The sequence below is a fragment of the Meleagris gallopavo genome, chromosome 1 (genome assembly GCF_905368555.1).
Source record: "Meleagris gallopavo chromosome 1, MGAL_WU_HG_1.1, whole genome shotgun sequence".
Taxonomy (NCBI): Eukaryota; Metazoa; Chordata; class Aves; order Galliformes; family Phasianidae; genus Meleagris; species Meleagris gallopavo.
In genome coordinates, this window is record NC_139404.1 from 11,775,010 (window position 1) to 11,791,649 (window position 16,640).

Here is a 16,640-nt window from a genome sequence, read left to right on the forward strand (position 1 = left end):
TATTGAAACCAAGCCTTTCAATAGTGTTGAAAGGTTGCAGCATAAATACAGTAGCATAAATAAAAGTTGACCGATTAAGATATTTAAAACAGTCTGAATAGGACCTAGAAATCACCCATCTTCAAATGGAATTTTGAGTGTTTCAGTAAAAATGGGGATAGTCTGGTCATTTAAAAAAAAATAAACGTGGTGGGGTGCTATTAGGAAATCAGGTCAAATTCAGATTGTTCTTTGCAAACATCTCACCTTCTCCTACCTAAATCTGAGTCATTTCTCAGCATGTATGAAATACTGTCTCTCAGCATGTATGGAACTCTGTCATCTAGAGATGGCAATAGAAGCAATAACTAAATTTAAGCATCTTTGCAGTTTGACAGCATAGTTGGCAGGTGATCTAGGCCACTCAATCTGTCAAGCCTATCCATTTATCAAGCCCACATAAGGCATGAAACAAGCAATATGAACATAACCCTTGTACATTTTCTTACAGATTTATTGTTTTGAGTACTAAATAAATGTTTAAAAGAGCACAAAATTGATTATTTGCAGACAAGACTTGTTCTGAAGCTATGAAAATGCATCAAAAATTCTTGGTAACTTTGCTAGGTCTCACTGTGACAGTCTTTCTATAGTAAAGCAAAAGGTATAGCATTATAGCATTATCATGCTTTTTCATCAGTGAAAATAAATAACTTGAGTCCAAAGAGCATCTGGCCCAGCCATACACAGGCATCTCATATCCTGTCAGCTTCAACAAGTGTAACTATATGGTTTTGAAAAACATCTTCAAGAGGGTGATGTGCTATATAATGTGTTGTATAAACAGTTTACTTTGTAAATTTTACAAAACTTTCAAGCAGATCATTCTAAATTTAGGTCATGCATTTGACAGCATGTCTTTCATTTTTATTAATAGGCACCACAAGGCCACATAAGGAGGGGGAGGTCCCTGGTGTGGACTATATTTTCATCACTGTTGAAGATTTTATGGAATTGGAGAAAAGTGGTGCTCTCTTAGAAAGTGGAACATATGAAGGTAAGTATCCTTTTACAGCTAAATCTGTTCCTTATTTCTATTATGCTTTCTTTCTAATACGATGGTATTACATTGGGACATATCATCATAATGTTTCATTGCTACTGATACTGCAAATTTGTGAAGAATCCTATGGTAACAATGAAAATATTTATGTATGTGAAATCTAAATGCAGGTGAGTGCAATATAATTTTAGAATATTATACCACTTAAGAGAAATAGTATAATACACTGCAATTATAGGAAAGAAACACTAGTTCTTCATGGCAAAGACTTGAAAATATTTCCACAAAATTTAAGCTATCGACTGCATTTTTAACATAGGATAAATAAATTCTAGAACAGAAGTCAATTGTAAGGATGACACTTATTTGCATATGAGATCCTGCAAATATGAGTGTATGTCAGAGGTTGAAACAAGAAGGGTTTGCAATGACATACCTGATGGGCTTTATAAAGTTACTGGAAATAATTGATTTCATTAATATTATAGAAGGGTAGGAGCTGTCCTAACAGCTGTACTAGAAAATATCTCTACATGGGGCAAAGAGCCAGCAGTTTCATACAGATCAGGGCTTCTTAGATGTGATGATTTATCTGAATCACACAGAATCACAGAATGGCCCAGGTTGAAAGGGACCTCAAGGATCATGAATCTCCAACCCCCCTGCCACGTGCAAGGTCACCAACTTCCACATCTAATACTAGACCAGGCTGCCCAAGGCCCCATCCAGCCTGGCCTTGAACACCTCCAGGGATGGGGCATCCACAACCTCTCTGGGCAGCCTGTTCCAGCACCTCACCACTCTCTCTGGAAAGAACTTCCCCATGACACCCAACATAAATCTTCCCTCCCTAACTTAAAACCATTTCCCCTTGTCCTGCTGTTATCTACCCTTTCAAAGAGTTGATTCCCCTCCTGTTTGTAGGCTCCCTTTAGGAACTGAAAGGCTGCAGTGAGGTCACCCCGCAGCCTTCTTCTCTCCAGGCTGAACAAGCCCAGTTCCCTCAGCCTGTCTTCACAGGGGAGGTGCTCCAGTCCCCTGATCATCTTTGTGGCTCTCCTCTGGACCTTCTCCAACAGTTCTCTGTCTTTCCTGTACTCCAGATGGGGCCTCACAAGGGCAGAGTAGAGAGGGTCAATCACCTCCCTGTCCCTGCTGGCCACCCCATCTGATTTCAAATCTTTCCCAAAACAATTATCCTGACAGTGAAACTACCACAGACAGCACAACAATTACATAGCAGAGCACTTAAATAAATCCAGGATTATGCTACACTATTTTAAACGTTGTGTTTCTTATGATTATTCTAGTATTTAAAGTAGCTTAGTAATGGACAGATCCTTTAATTTTCAATTTTGAAAGCAAAATATCCAGAAACACACTTTTCTTGTGAAAAATGACCTGTACGTATGAGAATACATGTGTGAGTAGAACCACTTTCAGGAAGCAGGCCTGTATTTTTACCTTGTAGCAGATAAAGCAATGAAGACTTTTTTGTCCTGACTTTGTACCTGTCAAGGAAAGCATCTGGAGATAAATAAGGAGCCATTCACCCCAAAGAAAATCATTATCTATGTTATAAATAGCAGAAAGTGCAATCCTTTCCCACCCAATCAGCACAAAGCACCCACTGGAAAGTAAATAAATTTTCATAAAGAGTTATATCAATACAGAAATTGTAGCATAGATTTCCATTAAAGAAGGTTGAATAAAGGAAAATACATCTTCTTTTCCTCTTCTGTTTTTCCCCACTGTCTGACATCTAATGGTAGAAGCTACATAAATATAATTAATATTAATTAATAGATTAATAGATATATAACACCACAATTTTATGTTCATCTTACATTCATTAAGTAACAAGACTTTCTTGAAGTATTGTTACCTGAAGTGTTTGAAGCTAACATAAAAGAAGCTTAAGTGTAGTCTGTCTTTGCTTGACCATGTAATTTCATTAGTTTGTAGCAAGTTTGTGGAGATTGAACTGCTAGGTTAGATTAATTTACAGTGGTGTTCTGTCCCTTGAGGATACTGAGAGGTGTCTTTTAATAACAGTTATCAGAGATGAGTGGACAGCAAGGTGAAATACTGGTTGTGGAAGTCAGTGTAAGTCCTTAAGCCAATTGAGGACTTAGCCAAAGTCATGACTACACAGTGTCTATCACAGATGACGAGTGCACTGAACTTAAGCAGTCAAAAAGTAAATGAAAGCCAAAATAAGCTCAGCTGATCAATTTCTGCAAAAATTATTTCTTTGACCAATTTCCAGGTTTCCCAGTGGGTAAATACATTCTGACAAATAATAGATAATATAATACCTTTCTATCTATTACAATAAATAATTGATACCATATTCTAAAACATACCTGGTTTGCAGATGCTGCTTTTCTTGCTCTCATATAGAAACTTCTATCCAGGGCCTTAAGTTATAACTGTAGTAACTTCTTCAAGAAATAATTTTGCTGTTTGTTCAGTCACAAATTTCCTGAGCACATTTAGCCTTCAGCAATTAATTTTACTGTTGACAATCATACCAACCAGAGCAAAGAAATTTTCAATTCCCCCTACCAAATCAGGATGAATTTTGCTTCCTTTCAACTTACATATGTGTGTTATAGGAGCTGGATTTTCTTTCCTTATCAACACTTACTATCAGGCCTTTGAAATCAGTCTTAAAAAATCTTGTAAATGATTATTAATAAGCTATTTTTCATATTTTTTATCTTGATGAAATTGTTCTGTATTTAGCTAAGTTTCTAGAGTTCAGCTGATCCACCACCTGGTGCTGATATTTTTTTTACAACCATGACTGCAGTCACAGAATCACAGAATTTTTGGAGTTGGAAAGGACTTTTTCAAGGTCATCTGGTCCAGCTCACCTTCAATGAACAGTGATATCTACAATTAGATCAGGTTGATCAGAGCCCCAACCTGACCTTGGATGTCTCCAGTGATGGGACATACCTCTTTAGACAACCTGTTCCAGTGCCTCACCACCATTATTGTGTAAAATAAAATCCAAATCCTAAAGATTTCATTATGCTTCTATTTAGTAGAACTCCAATTTCCTGTATTGATTAAAAAAGAATTCTGATCTGGCATAGAATGGTAATGTCATTGGGAATATAACTTAGTTTTTAACACAGATATTGGGGTAAGGTAAAATACCCACATTTCTGTACCAGAGGAGGAATTATTTCTCTGTAGAGAAAAAGCCACCTGCCTATATTATGCAAAATAGTGTTGCACAGGGACAACCCGCAGCAAAATAATCCACACTTGTTTTTCCTAACCCTGAGATGAATGTCCTGTATGGACATAGTCATAGATGATCTTTGAATTGGTACAGTATGTACATATCAATAAAATACATAATAGCAAAGCTGTAAGAAAAAAGACAAACTGTGTGCATCTTTTACCACTGTCTTTTACCATTCCTACAGTAGAAGGGTTTGCTTGTTATGCTGTCATCGCTCTGATCTGTCAAATCTTGTGTAGAGACTTACTTCATGGATCGCTGCTTCACAGGTGGTTCTTATTTCCTTACTGTATCAGCAGAATTTCTCAGTCAGAGCAGCATATCAGTAAACTGAAAGTGTGCTTGAAATGTATGTAGGTTGCTCTAAAAATAATGCCTCCTAATTACTTCTATGGAAACTATAACAAATACAAAGAATACAATAACACTATTTGATGGCGTTTTGCAGCTGAAAATTTGCCTTATTTTTCAGTATAGTCACTACCATCAGCTACGCATTTTTGCCAGCAGTGAACAAAAGCCTACCTACTGTGCTCATAAAAACCTGCACCAAGGGAGGTGACCTGTGGCATGGCATCATTGCCAGGAAGATGTTGCCCATGCTGTCCATCTTTTTAACAGTTGGAATAGATGAAAGTCACAAGGCACTAAATCTAGACTATACAGTAGGTGTGCTGAGACAGTCCAGACAAGACTGACCTGCTCCACGGTCTTCAAACTGGTATGGTGCCCAGTGTTGTTATGCTGCAAGAAATATGTTATCTTTTTCACTGTCTTAACTCTGGAAGTTTGAGCCTTCAGCTTACTCAGCAACACTATGTAGCAGTCAGAGTTGATGGCTTGTCTGCATTCTAGGAGATCCAGAGGATCACCTCTTTCTTACCCCAAAAGACATTATACATCAGCTTTACTCACTGAGGACTGTGTCATAAACTTTACCTTTGATGGAGAATTCACGTGTTGCAATTCCATGGACTTTTTTTTTGACTCCCACTTGTAGTGGTAATACGTGTCTTCTACAATTCTGTGATTCTGTGATTCTTTGATTCTGTGATTCTCACCAGGAATCATGTGATCCAGGAAACTGTCACCTTCAGCCTTATATTGGTTCAGTAGGTCCCAACATACTTGAATATGGTGTTCTTTCTGTTCCAATGTGAGCACTCATGAGACCCACGTGATGCAGACTTTACAACATTCTGACATTGCCACCATTGTTTTCAGCGTACTGAAGCTGATATTAGGTCTATATGAAGTTCCCTAGTTATAATCTGCCAATTTGTGGGAATAAGCTGATTGAGACACTTCATTTGGTGGCATGACAGCTGTGCACAACTGTCTGGAACATGGCTCTTCTTCACATCACTGTTGACACTGCTGAAATGCACTACCCACTGCCTCATTCTTGATAGCTGGAGACTGGTCTCCGTAAGTATTCAGAAAGCATCATTGAATGTCAGTGGGTGCCTATTTTTCTGCATGGAGGAATTCAGTGACATACCTTTGCTTCATCCGCATTTCCGTATCAGACATCATTTTATCAGACTGCCCCTCTGATGCCATCTTATGCACAGGAACAAAACGTAATGGAATACTGATGGGAAGGTTCAACCTCTATTGATGTACCATCAGCATCTGCCTCTGATGTAGTGGGCCAACATAACAGGAGGCATTGCTTTCAGAGTAACCCTTGTATATTGGGTAAGAATGCCAGTGCTCATAGACAGAAATATAACAGCTTCGATATTACTATAAAACTCAGATATGCTAAGGCACATGATTGAAGGTTATTTATTGTAAGATGACTTAACAAAGTATTGATAATGTAAGAATTGAAGAGCAATGCAGTCTACAGGTAGAACTGCTTTTTAAAAGAAGCGTAAACAGTAGCAATACCAGAAACAATAAATCTTCCATATATGCACACTCAAGGGGAAAAAGAAATGTGTTTGATCTATAAGGATATATCTGCATTTCAAAAACAAATATTTTAGCCATATGGAATTTTGTAAGAAATAAAGACATGGAAAACTTTTTCATATCTGCTAAAGATGTGACAGTTATGAAAAGAACTGAATTTAACCAATATTCCACTGGATAACATACCAAGTAGTCTTTTCTTCTGAATTTTGTTTACTTCAGCAGGCCTTCATAACAGTTACTTTAGCAAAGACATTGTATTTACTCAGTAGAAGAACAGTCCTTAATTTTATCCTATGAAACACAAGTATTTTAGTTACTGTGCCATTAATTTAATCCAAAGTTGGGTTGTTTTTCTTTGTTTGATTGTTTGGAATTATCTCAAATTCATTCACTGGTTAATTCAAATCTTGCTGAAACTATTTTAACTACTGAACAGGCATCTGGAACAGGGGTATGTTCTGATTCCATTCACCTGGGATGTGCAGTCTTCATGCCCAAGGAGATACTAAGTTTTGCATAGGCAGTCATTCGTTGCCATCTTCCAAGACAAATTTAGACCATGTGAAGACAAAAGTCAGGCAAATACTTCTCAGTAATCAATTTAATTTTGTGATCTACAAATGTAAAGTGTGACTGAAGTACTGCTCCAGGTTGGCATGGATTTGTTAATTACACCATTGTGGTGACAATGGCTTTACCAATGGTGTTTGATACCAGTGATTTTGATTCTGTTCTTCCATATAAAAAACTGTAGGGAATCCAAACATCCTCCTACTTACTGTATGCAATGCTCCCTTATGAGCAGGGCATCCAGAGCACTCCACAGCAGAAGGATACAAAGGAAATTAATCAAAAATAATAAAATGCTGCCTTACTAAGACTTGAATATAGTAGTTAAAGAAATATTCTGATTTGAAATGATAAGCAGAGGAACTGTCAGGGTAAATGTGCATAGACAAAGATAAAAATAGTCATTAAGAGGTCATATGTTTTAACAGTAGAAAGTGTTTTCAAGGGCACAGAGAAATACAATGAGATACTTTAAAGATTGCATTCCTGTTGCAAGTGCAGGGGGGGAACTGAATCTCATTCTCATCATTAAATAGGAAAATCAAAGTATTACTGGCATATTAAAAAAAAAAAAAAAAAAAAAAAAAAAAGTGGAAGCAGAGCAGAAGCCCAAAAGTCTAATGCTAGTTGCATTTATAATGAATAATTTCTAATTTTGTTAATGCATTTTAAGGCATTGAAAATCATGTTTCCTTCATTTTTGGGGGGGTGAGAGGGAAGGCAATGAGAAAGCTTTATCTAAGTATTTTGTCATTTTTCTCTGATGGTGACCAGAGAACTGTTTCTGAGCATCCCAGTGTACAGGCTAGTGCTCTACCTCATAGAATGATAGAATATCCTCAGTTGGAAGGGACACACAAGGATCTTTGAGTCCAACCCCTGGACCCTAATGGACTCTACACAGGAACACTCAAAAATCAGACCCTATATCTGACAGCACTGTCCAAACTCTTCCTGAACTCTGGCAACTCGGGGCCGTGCCCACCGCCCTCTGGTGCAGACCTTTCCCTAACCCCTTTTCCCGCCCCTCCCCTGACACAGCTCCATGCCGTTCCCTCGGGCCCTGTCGCTGTCACACAGAGCAGAGCTCAGCGCTGCCCCTCCGCTCCCTGTGAGGAGCTGCAGCCGCCATCAGGCCTCCCCTCAGCTCCTCTGCTCTGGGCTGAGCACACCCACATTTCTTTTAACCAGTTGTGTCAGGCACAAGGTCAGGCTAAACACTGTCACACTTGGCATGGTAGACCCCATATTTCTGCTGGCTAATTCTGCATTTTTCAGCATAAGTGCATGTAGACATTTGATTTATCTAATTTGTTTTCTGCTGAGATTCTATGCCTACCACAAGCAGCAACTTACTCCCAGCTCAGGATTGCTTTATATCACATCAGCTGGTAATTTCCTAAGGAAATCATTTGGATGTAATTTACTCCAGCAATAAACATTGTTCTTTGCTTGTGTATGTTTGCAGTATATTGGGTAGGACCAGGTGCCACAGAACGCCTTTTCTTTGGATCAGTGCGCTCCAGAAAACTCCAATAGGCCCTCTTGAAACACCTGACAATGCACTTTATTTTATAGCAAAAGTTGAAGAGCTCCAAGGGGATCTCTGCATCAGAGAAATCAGGAAATTACCTTAACCTTCATCTTTTTACCTCAACCAAGTTGACCATATCTCAGCTCATCCCAAGACATGCTTATTTTTCAAAATTCTGTGCAGTCACTACCAGAAATGTATTACCAAATGGAAGTGTCCAGACAAAAGTAATGCAAATTACCCGGAAGGCTGTAGGGAATACATTTAGAGAACTCATCAGATAGAGCTTTGTTGAGTAATGATTGAGAAGCTCAGAGAATTTAAAATGTGTGAACCCCATGGATGAATAAAGATAATTTGAAGTTAAAATAAGTAACCAGAGCTAATGTGATGTAACTGGAAGAGATGAACATTTGGATTTAACGCTGGGAAAAAATTTTCTCATAATTATGTGATTAAAATGTTAGAATAATATTCAGAGGTGGTGATCCAAGTTTCATCTCCTACGAAGTTTAAAAGTAGTTAGTAGGAACAGTCACGCACTAGTTATAGGGATTAATTGCAGTCTATACTGTAATATTGTCTACTTCCATACATTATTAATGCTACCTATGTGACATATTAGGTTTTGACTTCTTATGAAAAGAGCACAGCCAGTTAGTGTGTACATTTCAGATACATTTCTAACTGAACTTTGACAACACTAGCATGTGTTGTGCTGCTTTAGTTTAAATGCAAACTGTGTTCAAAGAACTCTGACAAAACCTGTACAGGCTATGCTACCAGGCTATTGCACTGATAAGATGCATTTGTCTGTAGGTATTACAAAAGATGTTAAAGAATTTAACAACTCAGATTACAAATTATGACATGTGTCATTGCTCTGGAGAAATGTTTACCTTCATTGCTCAGTTACAGAGTTCTACATAATCTAATACATTACTGAGAATGCACAGTGTTTGAATATCTTACCCCGTTTACATGCTATTAATCATGTAATTGTATTCCTGTGAAGTTGATCTGAGTTTCATATCATTTTGAATACTACACAGCAGTATTTGCAATATTTCTAATTATTCCCTTTCAGGAAAAAAAAAAAAAGAAAAAAAGTTGTGTTCCTGTAGCAAATAGTAGTCTGCTATTTTCTACAACCCACAGTCTAGTAACTGGAGATTCCTCCTAAACCACATGTAGAAACTCCTTATTGCTACAGTGGTTTCCTATGGTTTCCTATTAACAACTTCCTGTGAATCAAAGGCCTTCTTTTTCTGAGCAGACCTTCTTCTGAATCTTTCTTGCCTTTCTGAAAATAGTTTTAACAATTACCCTTCAGAACATTTCCTCCTTTAATCACCACAGCTTTTCAAACATGGTAGAGAATGACCCTAAAGTAACATCAAGCCAACTTCCTTAGCACCTTCAGATGCATTTTATGTATTCCTACAGGCTTATGTATGTCCAGAAGACCAAAGCAGTACCTAAATTGATCTTTCTGTACTGTGGAAGCACCTTTGCCAGTGTTTGCATTTAAGTAAAGATCTCAAAGACCTGTGAGCAGCAACCCTTGCCAGTAAAGGCTGAGGGAGCGAAGGCACTGGGTACCTTTTACAGACTCCCCATCACTTGATCATCTATCACACTTGGCAACACACTCTCCCTGGTCTTTTTAGTTCTATAGTTGTAGAAACCTTTTCTGTTCTCTTTCATGTCCTTTACCTGTTCTAGCTCTCCCTCTTTATTGGCTTTCCTTCTGTGCTGTGTATTCAGGACATGTTTCTGTTTTTCTTCTTGGAGAGCAGTGTGAGAAGGATGCTTCTTACACACCTGGAGTGAGGAGTTATCTGGGAGCAAAGGTGAACATTAGTCTCCTACGTGGTTTGCAAAATGATCTATAAAACCAACCTAAGACTTCTGTATGCTAACAAAGATTGGACTGTAATTTCTCTATTCCTGTGCTTTCAGCAGAAAGCATTTTGCTAAGGCATAAGCATTCATTTTTGTGACATTGTGAGGAGTTGTTTGGTTTTTATGGTTTGAGGTTTTTGTTCTGTTTTGTTTTTCTGAAACCTAGCTTTCATTACTTGCTTCAATAGCAAGGTATTCTAAGGCTTTGCAGTACTGCATACAACCCTGTTTGTGGCTGCTATGGTAGACTCCTGATAGGTAAACAAAAAAGAAAAAGAAAAAGAAAAGAGGAAAAGAATGGGCTACTTCTTATCAATATGATCTTAAGGAAAATGAAGGGCATTGAGGGAAGCAGGCTGTGCCAAGTGTGGAATAATTCAATATAAATGTTTGAGAAGTGCCAGGATTTATATGGCTAATTGAAAAGAAGGATTCAGCTACACAGGGTACACACTGATACAACTTTTTCAGCAAAACAGTTACATTACTTCCCAAGTGAGCTAATTAAAAAAAGATAAAAGGCCAACAAAAAGCAAGCGCTAAAAGCAGTGTTTGTTTCAAAGTGCAGAGTTTCTGATTAAAGAAACAAAATCAAAAATAAACTATACTGGGTTTAATCAGTATTCAGCTATAGTTATTCTGTTTTACATTGTATGTAAGTAAAAGAATACCTTTTTTTTTTTTTTTTTTTTTTTTTTTTTTTTGCATATGGAAGGCTTCAATTTTATTTCCAGTAAAAATAGTGGGGACAGGGATAAAAAATCAAATCCGGCTATTCTGATATAGATTAAAATATAGCAATTCAGTTGATGACTTATATGTCCAGTTATTTTACATCATGTAGACAGAAAAGAAAGTGGTCCAAAATATAGAATAAATGTTTAAAAATTCCAAGGATTCAGTAAAGTCTTACACAAAAAAAATGCAACAGTACTGAGAATGGTGCAGGAGAGAAGGTGCCACAGTGTCTGGAAACTGAGTGGATTTTTTGAATTTAGTTTTATCTAAAAACTGAAGTCTAAACTCCTTCAGTCATCAATAGGAGGAGACAGGATGTGAGTTATTCATGATTACAACATGTTGGTATCTATTCTTTCTTGGGACTGCTTGAGATTAGAGGAATGCAAAGAAAAATGTTGCTGTGATCTTAGATCACCCCTGAATTAGATTACATTCTCAATCACCAAATTTGGAGCTCCAGAAGAAAATCTACAATAAGAAAATTCTCTCTGTCTGCCTGAGGAGAATAATAAACTTTTAAAATGATGAAAAGAAATCAAATTCACCTTTATGTCCAGGGATAGATATCTACATAGGATCTCTCATAGATATTGAGGGTGACTGTAGGCTAATGACACAGTTCTTCCTCTGTGTTCTGTGCACATGAATGCTCACCCCTAATAAGCACAGAGGTTATAGGAGCTTTAAATGAAAGAACCGGTCTGACCTTATTTCTTGTTGCTATGGTGTCATTGAGCCCCAGGCAAAGACCAGGAGCCACTGACTAGGTGCAGTAAAAGCAGGGAGAAAAGGACAGCCTTTCCCTTAGGAATTTACAGTTGCAGCATGAGATGAAGGACAATAGATGAAAGCAGTCAGTAGGGGAAGCACAAGAAGGTAAAAAAAGCAACAGCAGTGAGTCTCAGTGGACTGGAATTTGATTGTTGTCATGATCATACATAGAAACACTTCAAAGGAGGTATGAAATCATAAGATTAGTGATGTCATAGTGTGGATATAATTAGTTCTTCCTGAGGGGATGTCAGGAGTAGTGGGGAAATGCAGAGGGATTTTATTTTGTAACAGCTGGTGCTAGCATGAACTAGAAAGGCAAAAGGAAATGCTGAGTTGAGTGGAATCATGCAGGTGAGGTGATGGGCCCAGAGTAGAAAATAAGCAAAGGAAGGTGGATGGGGTGAATGCTGTGTTGAATAAAAGGAGCTGGTAACCTAACCAAAGGTAGACAATGGAGAAGGATAGACAGTACATGACTGAATCGCTCTTAGGAGTGTGAGTAGCATTCCTTCATTGTAAGAAGTGGAAGGCTGCATCACTGGGAAGATCTGGGAATGGTGTAGCTCACAGTTACTTTCTTGCAGTTTAACAGTAAATGCATTAGATTACCATTTACAAATGGAAAAATTCATTGATTTTGCAACGTAGAGCTTTACTACGAATGTTAGTTTCTGGTATGGGAAAATTTCATTCTAAGCGTTTTTAACTCACTCTGTTAAAGAGAATTACATTCAGCCTGGCTTACAACAACCCGAGAAGGGCTATTCCAAAACAAGCTATTTTGCCATTGTATATTATAGTAGCCGAAGTAAACAGCTTACTATCACAGAATATCCCATTAGTGGTTTTCTATGATAATGTTTTGAAAGACTTTTGTGTAGAGAAAAGGGAGAAGGTGAAAGCATTTCCTCCTCCTCCGCTAAATATGTGCAAGACCTGTCAGAACCTCAGTGGCAGAGGACACAGGCTGCGGAGCAGATCCTGTACCACCACTGTCTTGAGAAGCTCATTCCAAATGAACACGGAGAATGCCAATAAGCTGGAATCTCCTCACAATACCCACACTTGGGATATGTCAGACAGTAGTTTGCTTTATGAGTTAAGCCTAATTAAAAGCCACTGACCGTTCATAGCTTTGTATTCTAGTCCTTTGAGAAAAAAAATCTAACTGGTCTGCAAATGTTGATTGCAGGTAGTTTTCTCGGTAATCCCTACCACACATTTAATTGTTGTATTTTTGCAGCCATATTGGTACTCTGTTTAGCATAGAAACCCCACAGCTAAAAAAATAGCAATAAAATCTCGTGTAGGATGCTGAAATTGTTATTGTCTTTGGAAAACCTCTATTCTGCCTGAGACAGGATAAAAAATCTCTTAATCAATGAAAATGTAAATTAAAACTCTGATTCTGCTTGAGAAAATATGAAAGGGGACAGATGGTATGAAGACATCTGCCTTTATATACTCAGTGGTGAAATTCAGCGGGGAAGGGAAAAGATGCAAATAAAAACGACGGAAATAAAGGAATTCCCCTTACAGCACTATTTACCAAACACCCTCCATGACCTCACCTGGCAATATCCTTACAGTATTAGTTCCTTTGCTACTTCATTAGTAGCCTTTGCTACTTCATGAGCCCTCATATTGAGGGGCTACCAGCAATGTTAGGGAGGGGCTTTCTAGATAACGCAAGGCTCTACTGGTAAACAGTGTATATACTTCCTTGAATGGAATAAAGCAAGTTGTTTGGTTTTTTTGTTGATTTTTGTTGTTGTTGTTGATTTTTTATTTTATTTTATTTATTTTATTTTATTTTATTTTTTCTATCTACAGAAGGGATGAGAATGTTGACTTGTCCTTACTAGGACTTTATGTAAGGGTAAGGCATAAATTCCTGGCACAAATTAACAGGAGGTGCTTTGTGTTATGAGGATGCAAAACTGACTGTGGTTCAGTAACCCTCTTCTCTTGCTCTTCTGTAAAAGCTCATAGAAGAAAGGCGGAAGTATTTTAGGGAGGTTATGAAGTGAAAAGATTATATTATCTTCTAAACTGATGCTTAAAGTGACTCAAGACGGGGTAGAACCTGTACCTGCAGCCTTCCAGACTAGGCAGTCTTTGCTCGTACAATTCTGTATGCTTTTTTATTTGATTCATTATGAGCATTATGAGTAATTTACTGCATTGTAAGCTGATTTTTGACTCATGGTACTAGTGATTTTATCAGCAAAAGCCACATGGGGAAAAAGGGCAATCACTCCAGGCATAATAAGATTAAAGGACAAAGTCTGAGGAGAATCATACAGGTTTTTGAATGTGTCATCAGCCTCTCATCTTAAGTTTCTAGAATGAATGTTTGGAGCGCTTACCTTAATGGCACAGGGCTTGTACAAAGCCTGTTTTTTTTTAATATAGCGTTTTCCAACAGTGAAGGCTAGTATGAGCTCAAGAAACCATTTTATTGAAGTGCAGCACTCTGATTAGATAGACAAGGTTCTGGAAGAAACTTGCATTACATACACAGTGACACTTTCAAGAAATAGATTTCTGCTCTCATAAATACATTGTTCATACAATATGCTGCTAGTATATTTATAAACTGTATTTTGTCGTTGTTCTTGAATTACAGGTTATAGGTTCTACTGTTTTCAGCATTGCCACAACCTGTCAGATTGTCAGTATGCCTTTATTTGCTTTATTTGTAAAAAGAGTTTGGACAAATGTAGTTATATTGTTTTATAGCAATCTTCATGCAATTGAACTGCAATTTACATTTATAATTGCTTTCCTTTGCTTCTTTATCTCATTCTTTCCACCTCTCATTCTGAGGGTGCTCAATACTACATTGGTTTTTGAGATGGAGTTTTTCAGAAGGGCTTAGTAAGCCCCTTTCTACATAACTTTTCAAGGAAAAAGAAGGTAAAACAAACCAGCTATCTTTAATGTTTTATTTCTGTTCATTGATTAAGGGATAAAAAAACCTCTTCACAGCATGTCTATTTTATCAACTGAAAAAGTTTGCGTGATATGTGGCATTAAGGCACACAGCATTCAGATAAAAATAAACATTGAAAGCATTGAATAGCTACTTCTCCTGAATGTTTTCATACTGTGCATTTTCATTGTGTGAACGAGTCAAGAATTGACCAGGAAAAACAGCATGTGACTGGGAGGTTATTCATGTTGTCACATTAAGTGTATAGCTTCTTTCTCTTAAGCAACTCCTAGAGGCATTCATTTTGTTCTCTATATTGAGGACTTTAATTCTAACTTCAGGCATGGTAAGTTAAATGGTCGGTGCCGAAGGAGTTAAGTAGATGCAATTTATATATAATTTTAGCTACTAAAGATCTGTTTAGTATCCCAGAAGATGACATCAATTCAAGGGCTGAATTCTCTTCAAACAGAGAGTAGCGAAATGCATCAACATTTTACCCTACTGGGTAGAGATATGGAGACAAGCTACCATTTTCATCAGCAGTCCTGACGAGCATACACTTAGAGGAAGTCAACTGTAAAATTCCCTAGGACTGAAAAAGAAATCTGAGAGGTAGAGGTCAAGTTCTAGGTCTAGTTATATAAGTAAACCTGATATTATTAAGTTTCATACGCTTTGACATTTCAGGGACCGTTATCTGATTGACAGATTGTCAGTCTGTCTACTCTTGTTCTATCTGGCACAGACTATGGAATGATCATCCTCAGATTACAGGCTTACAGAATCCCAGAATCCTTTAGATTGGAAGGAACCCCTTCAGATCATCTAGTCCAACCACCTTGCTCAAGTAGAGTCAGCTAACTGAGGTTACTCAAGGCCATGACCAGTTGGGTTTGAATACCTTAGCAGTTGAAGACTCCACAGCTTCTCTGAGCAACCACTTCCAATGTTTGACCACCCTCACTAAGAAATTTTTGTTGTGTTCAGATGAGTTTTACCCATTTTTAATTCTTTTCCATTGCCTCTTGTCCTGCCACTGGGCAACACCGATAAGAGTCTGTTTCTGTCCCATCAAGTATTATACAAACTGATTCCCCTTGAAACTTCTTTCTGCAGTCTGAACTTTTCCAGCTCTCTCATTCTCGCCTCATCAGCCCACTATGTCCTAGGGCTGACTGGATGGAAAGCAGCTCTGCGGAGAAAGACTTTGGGTTTCTGCTGTACGACAAGCTGACTGCGAACAAGTTATACATTCTTGTGGCAAAATTACCAACAGTATCCTGGTCTGCATAATAAAAGGCCATTGTCAGCGAGTCAAGGGAGGTGATCCCTTCTCTCTGTTTGGCACCAATGCGGCCACATCTGAGTACTGTATCCATTTTAGAGCTCCCTAGTATGAGAGCTGTGCTCATATTGGAACAATAACAGCGAAGGGCCTTGAAGATGATGAAGAGATAGGAAGATCTTTCTGATGAAGAGAGGATGAGTCAGTTGGGACAGTTTGGCCTGAAGAGAAATCTCAGGTACAAAATGGATTTGGAAGCCACCAATTGTGTACTTGTGGATTCGTTACTTGGGTCAATACTGTTCATCAAACATACAATATAAGAGTGATAGGATGCATTGTGTAGAAAGGGTCAAGGTATTTCAGAGAAACCAGGTGTGTGCTCACCAGAAAAGACTCTTCCCTGTAAGATTGTACCACATGCCTTTCCTTTCTTGCATGCATTGCTTTATTAAATGGAGTGTCCTTTAAGTTGTCATTTCCCCTGACCGTTGACTTGCCTACCACATCTACAATTTCCTCACTTGTTTGTTAAGGAATCTCTGCCTTCCCCATAATTCTTAGTTTAAAGCTTTCTCTACCACGCTGTCCAGCCTCACATGCTTCTGGTTGTGTGCTTTGATCTCAAGAGCCTCTCTCATTCTGCATCATTAGGGTCTTACTAAGAAA

General features: G+C 38.0%; 1 protein-coding gene across 11 annotated transcripts in view; it reads left to right on the plus strand.

Annotated features, from left to right (window-relative positions):
- The window catches only part of MAGI2 (membrane associated guanylate kinase, WW and PDZ domain containing 2), a 710,219-nt gene that overhangs the window by 409,388 nt on the left and 284,191 nt on the right, over nucleotides 1–16,640 (plus strand). For all 11 annotated transcript variants that reach the window (XM_085216633.1, XM_085216640.1, XM_085216656.1 and 8 more), the window contains one exon: nucleotides 917–1,036. In XM_085216633.1, the coding sequence (XP_085072759.1) occupies nucleotides 917–1,036 (120 nt within the window). The remainder of the gene's footprint in view (nucleotides 1–916; nucleotides 1,037–16,640) is intronic.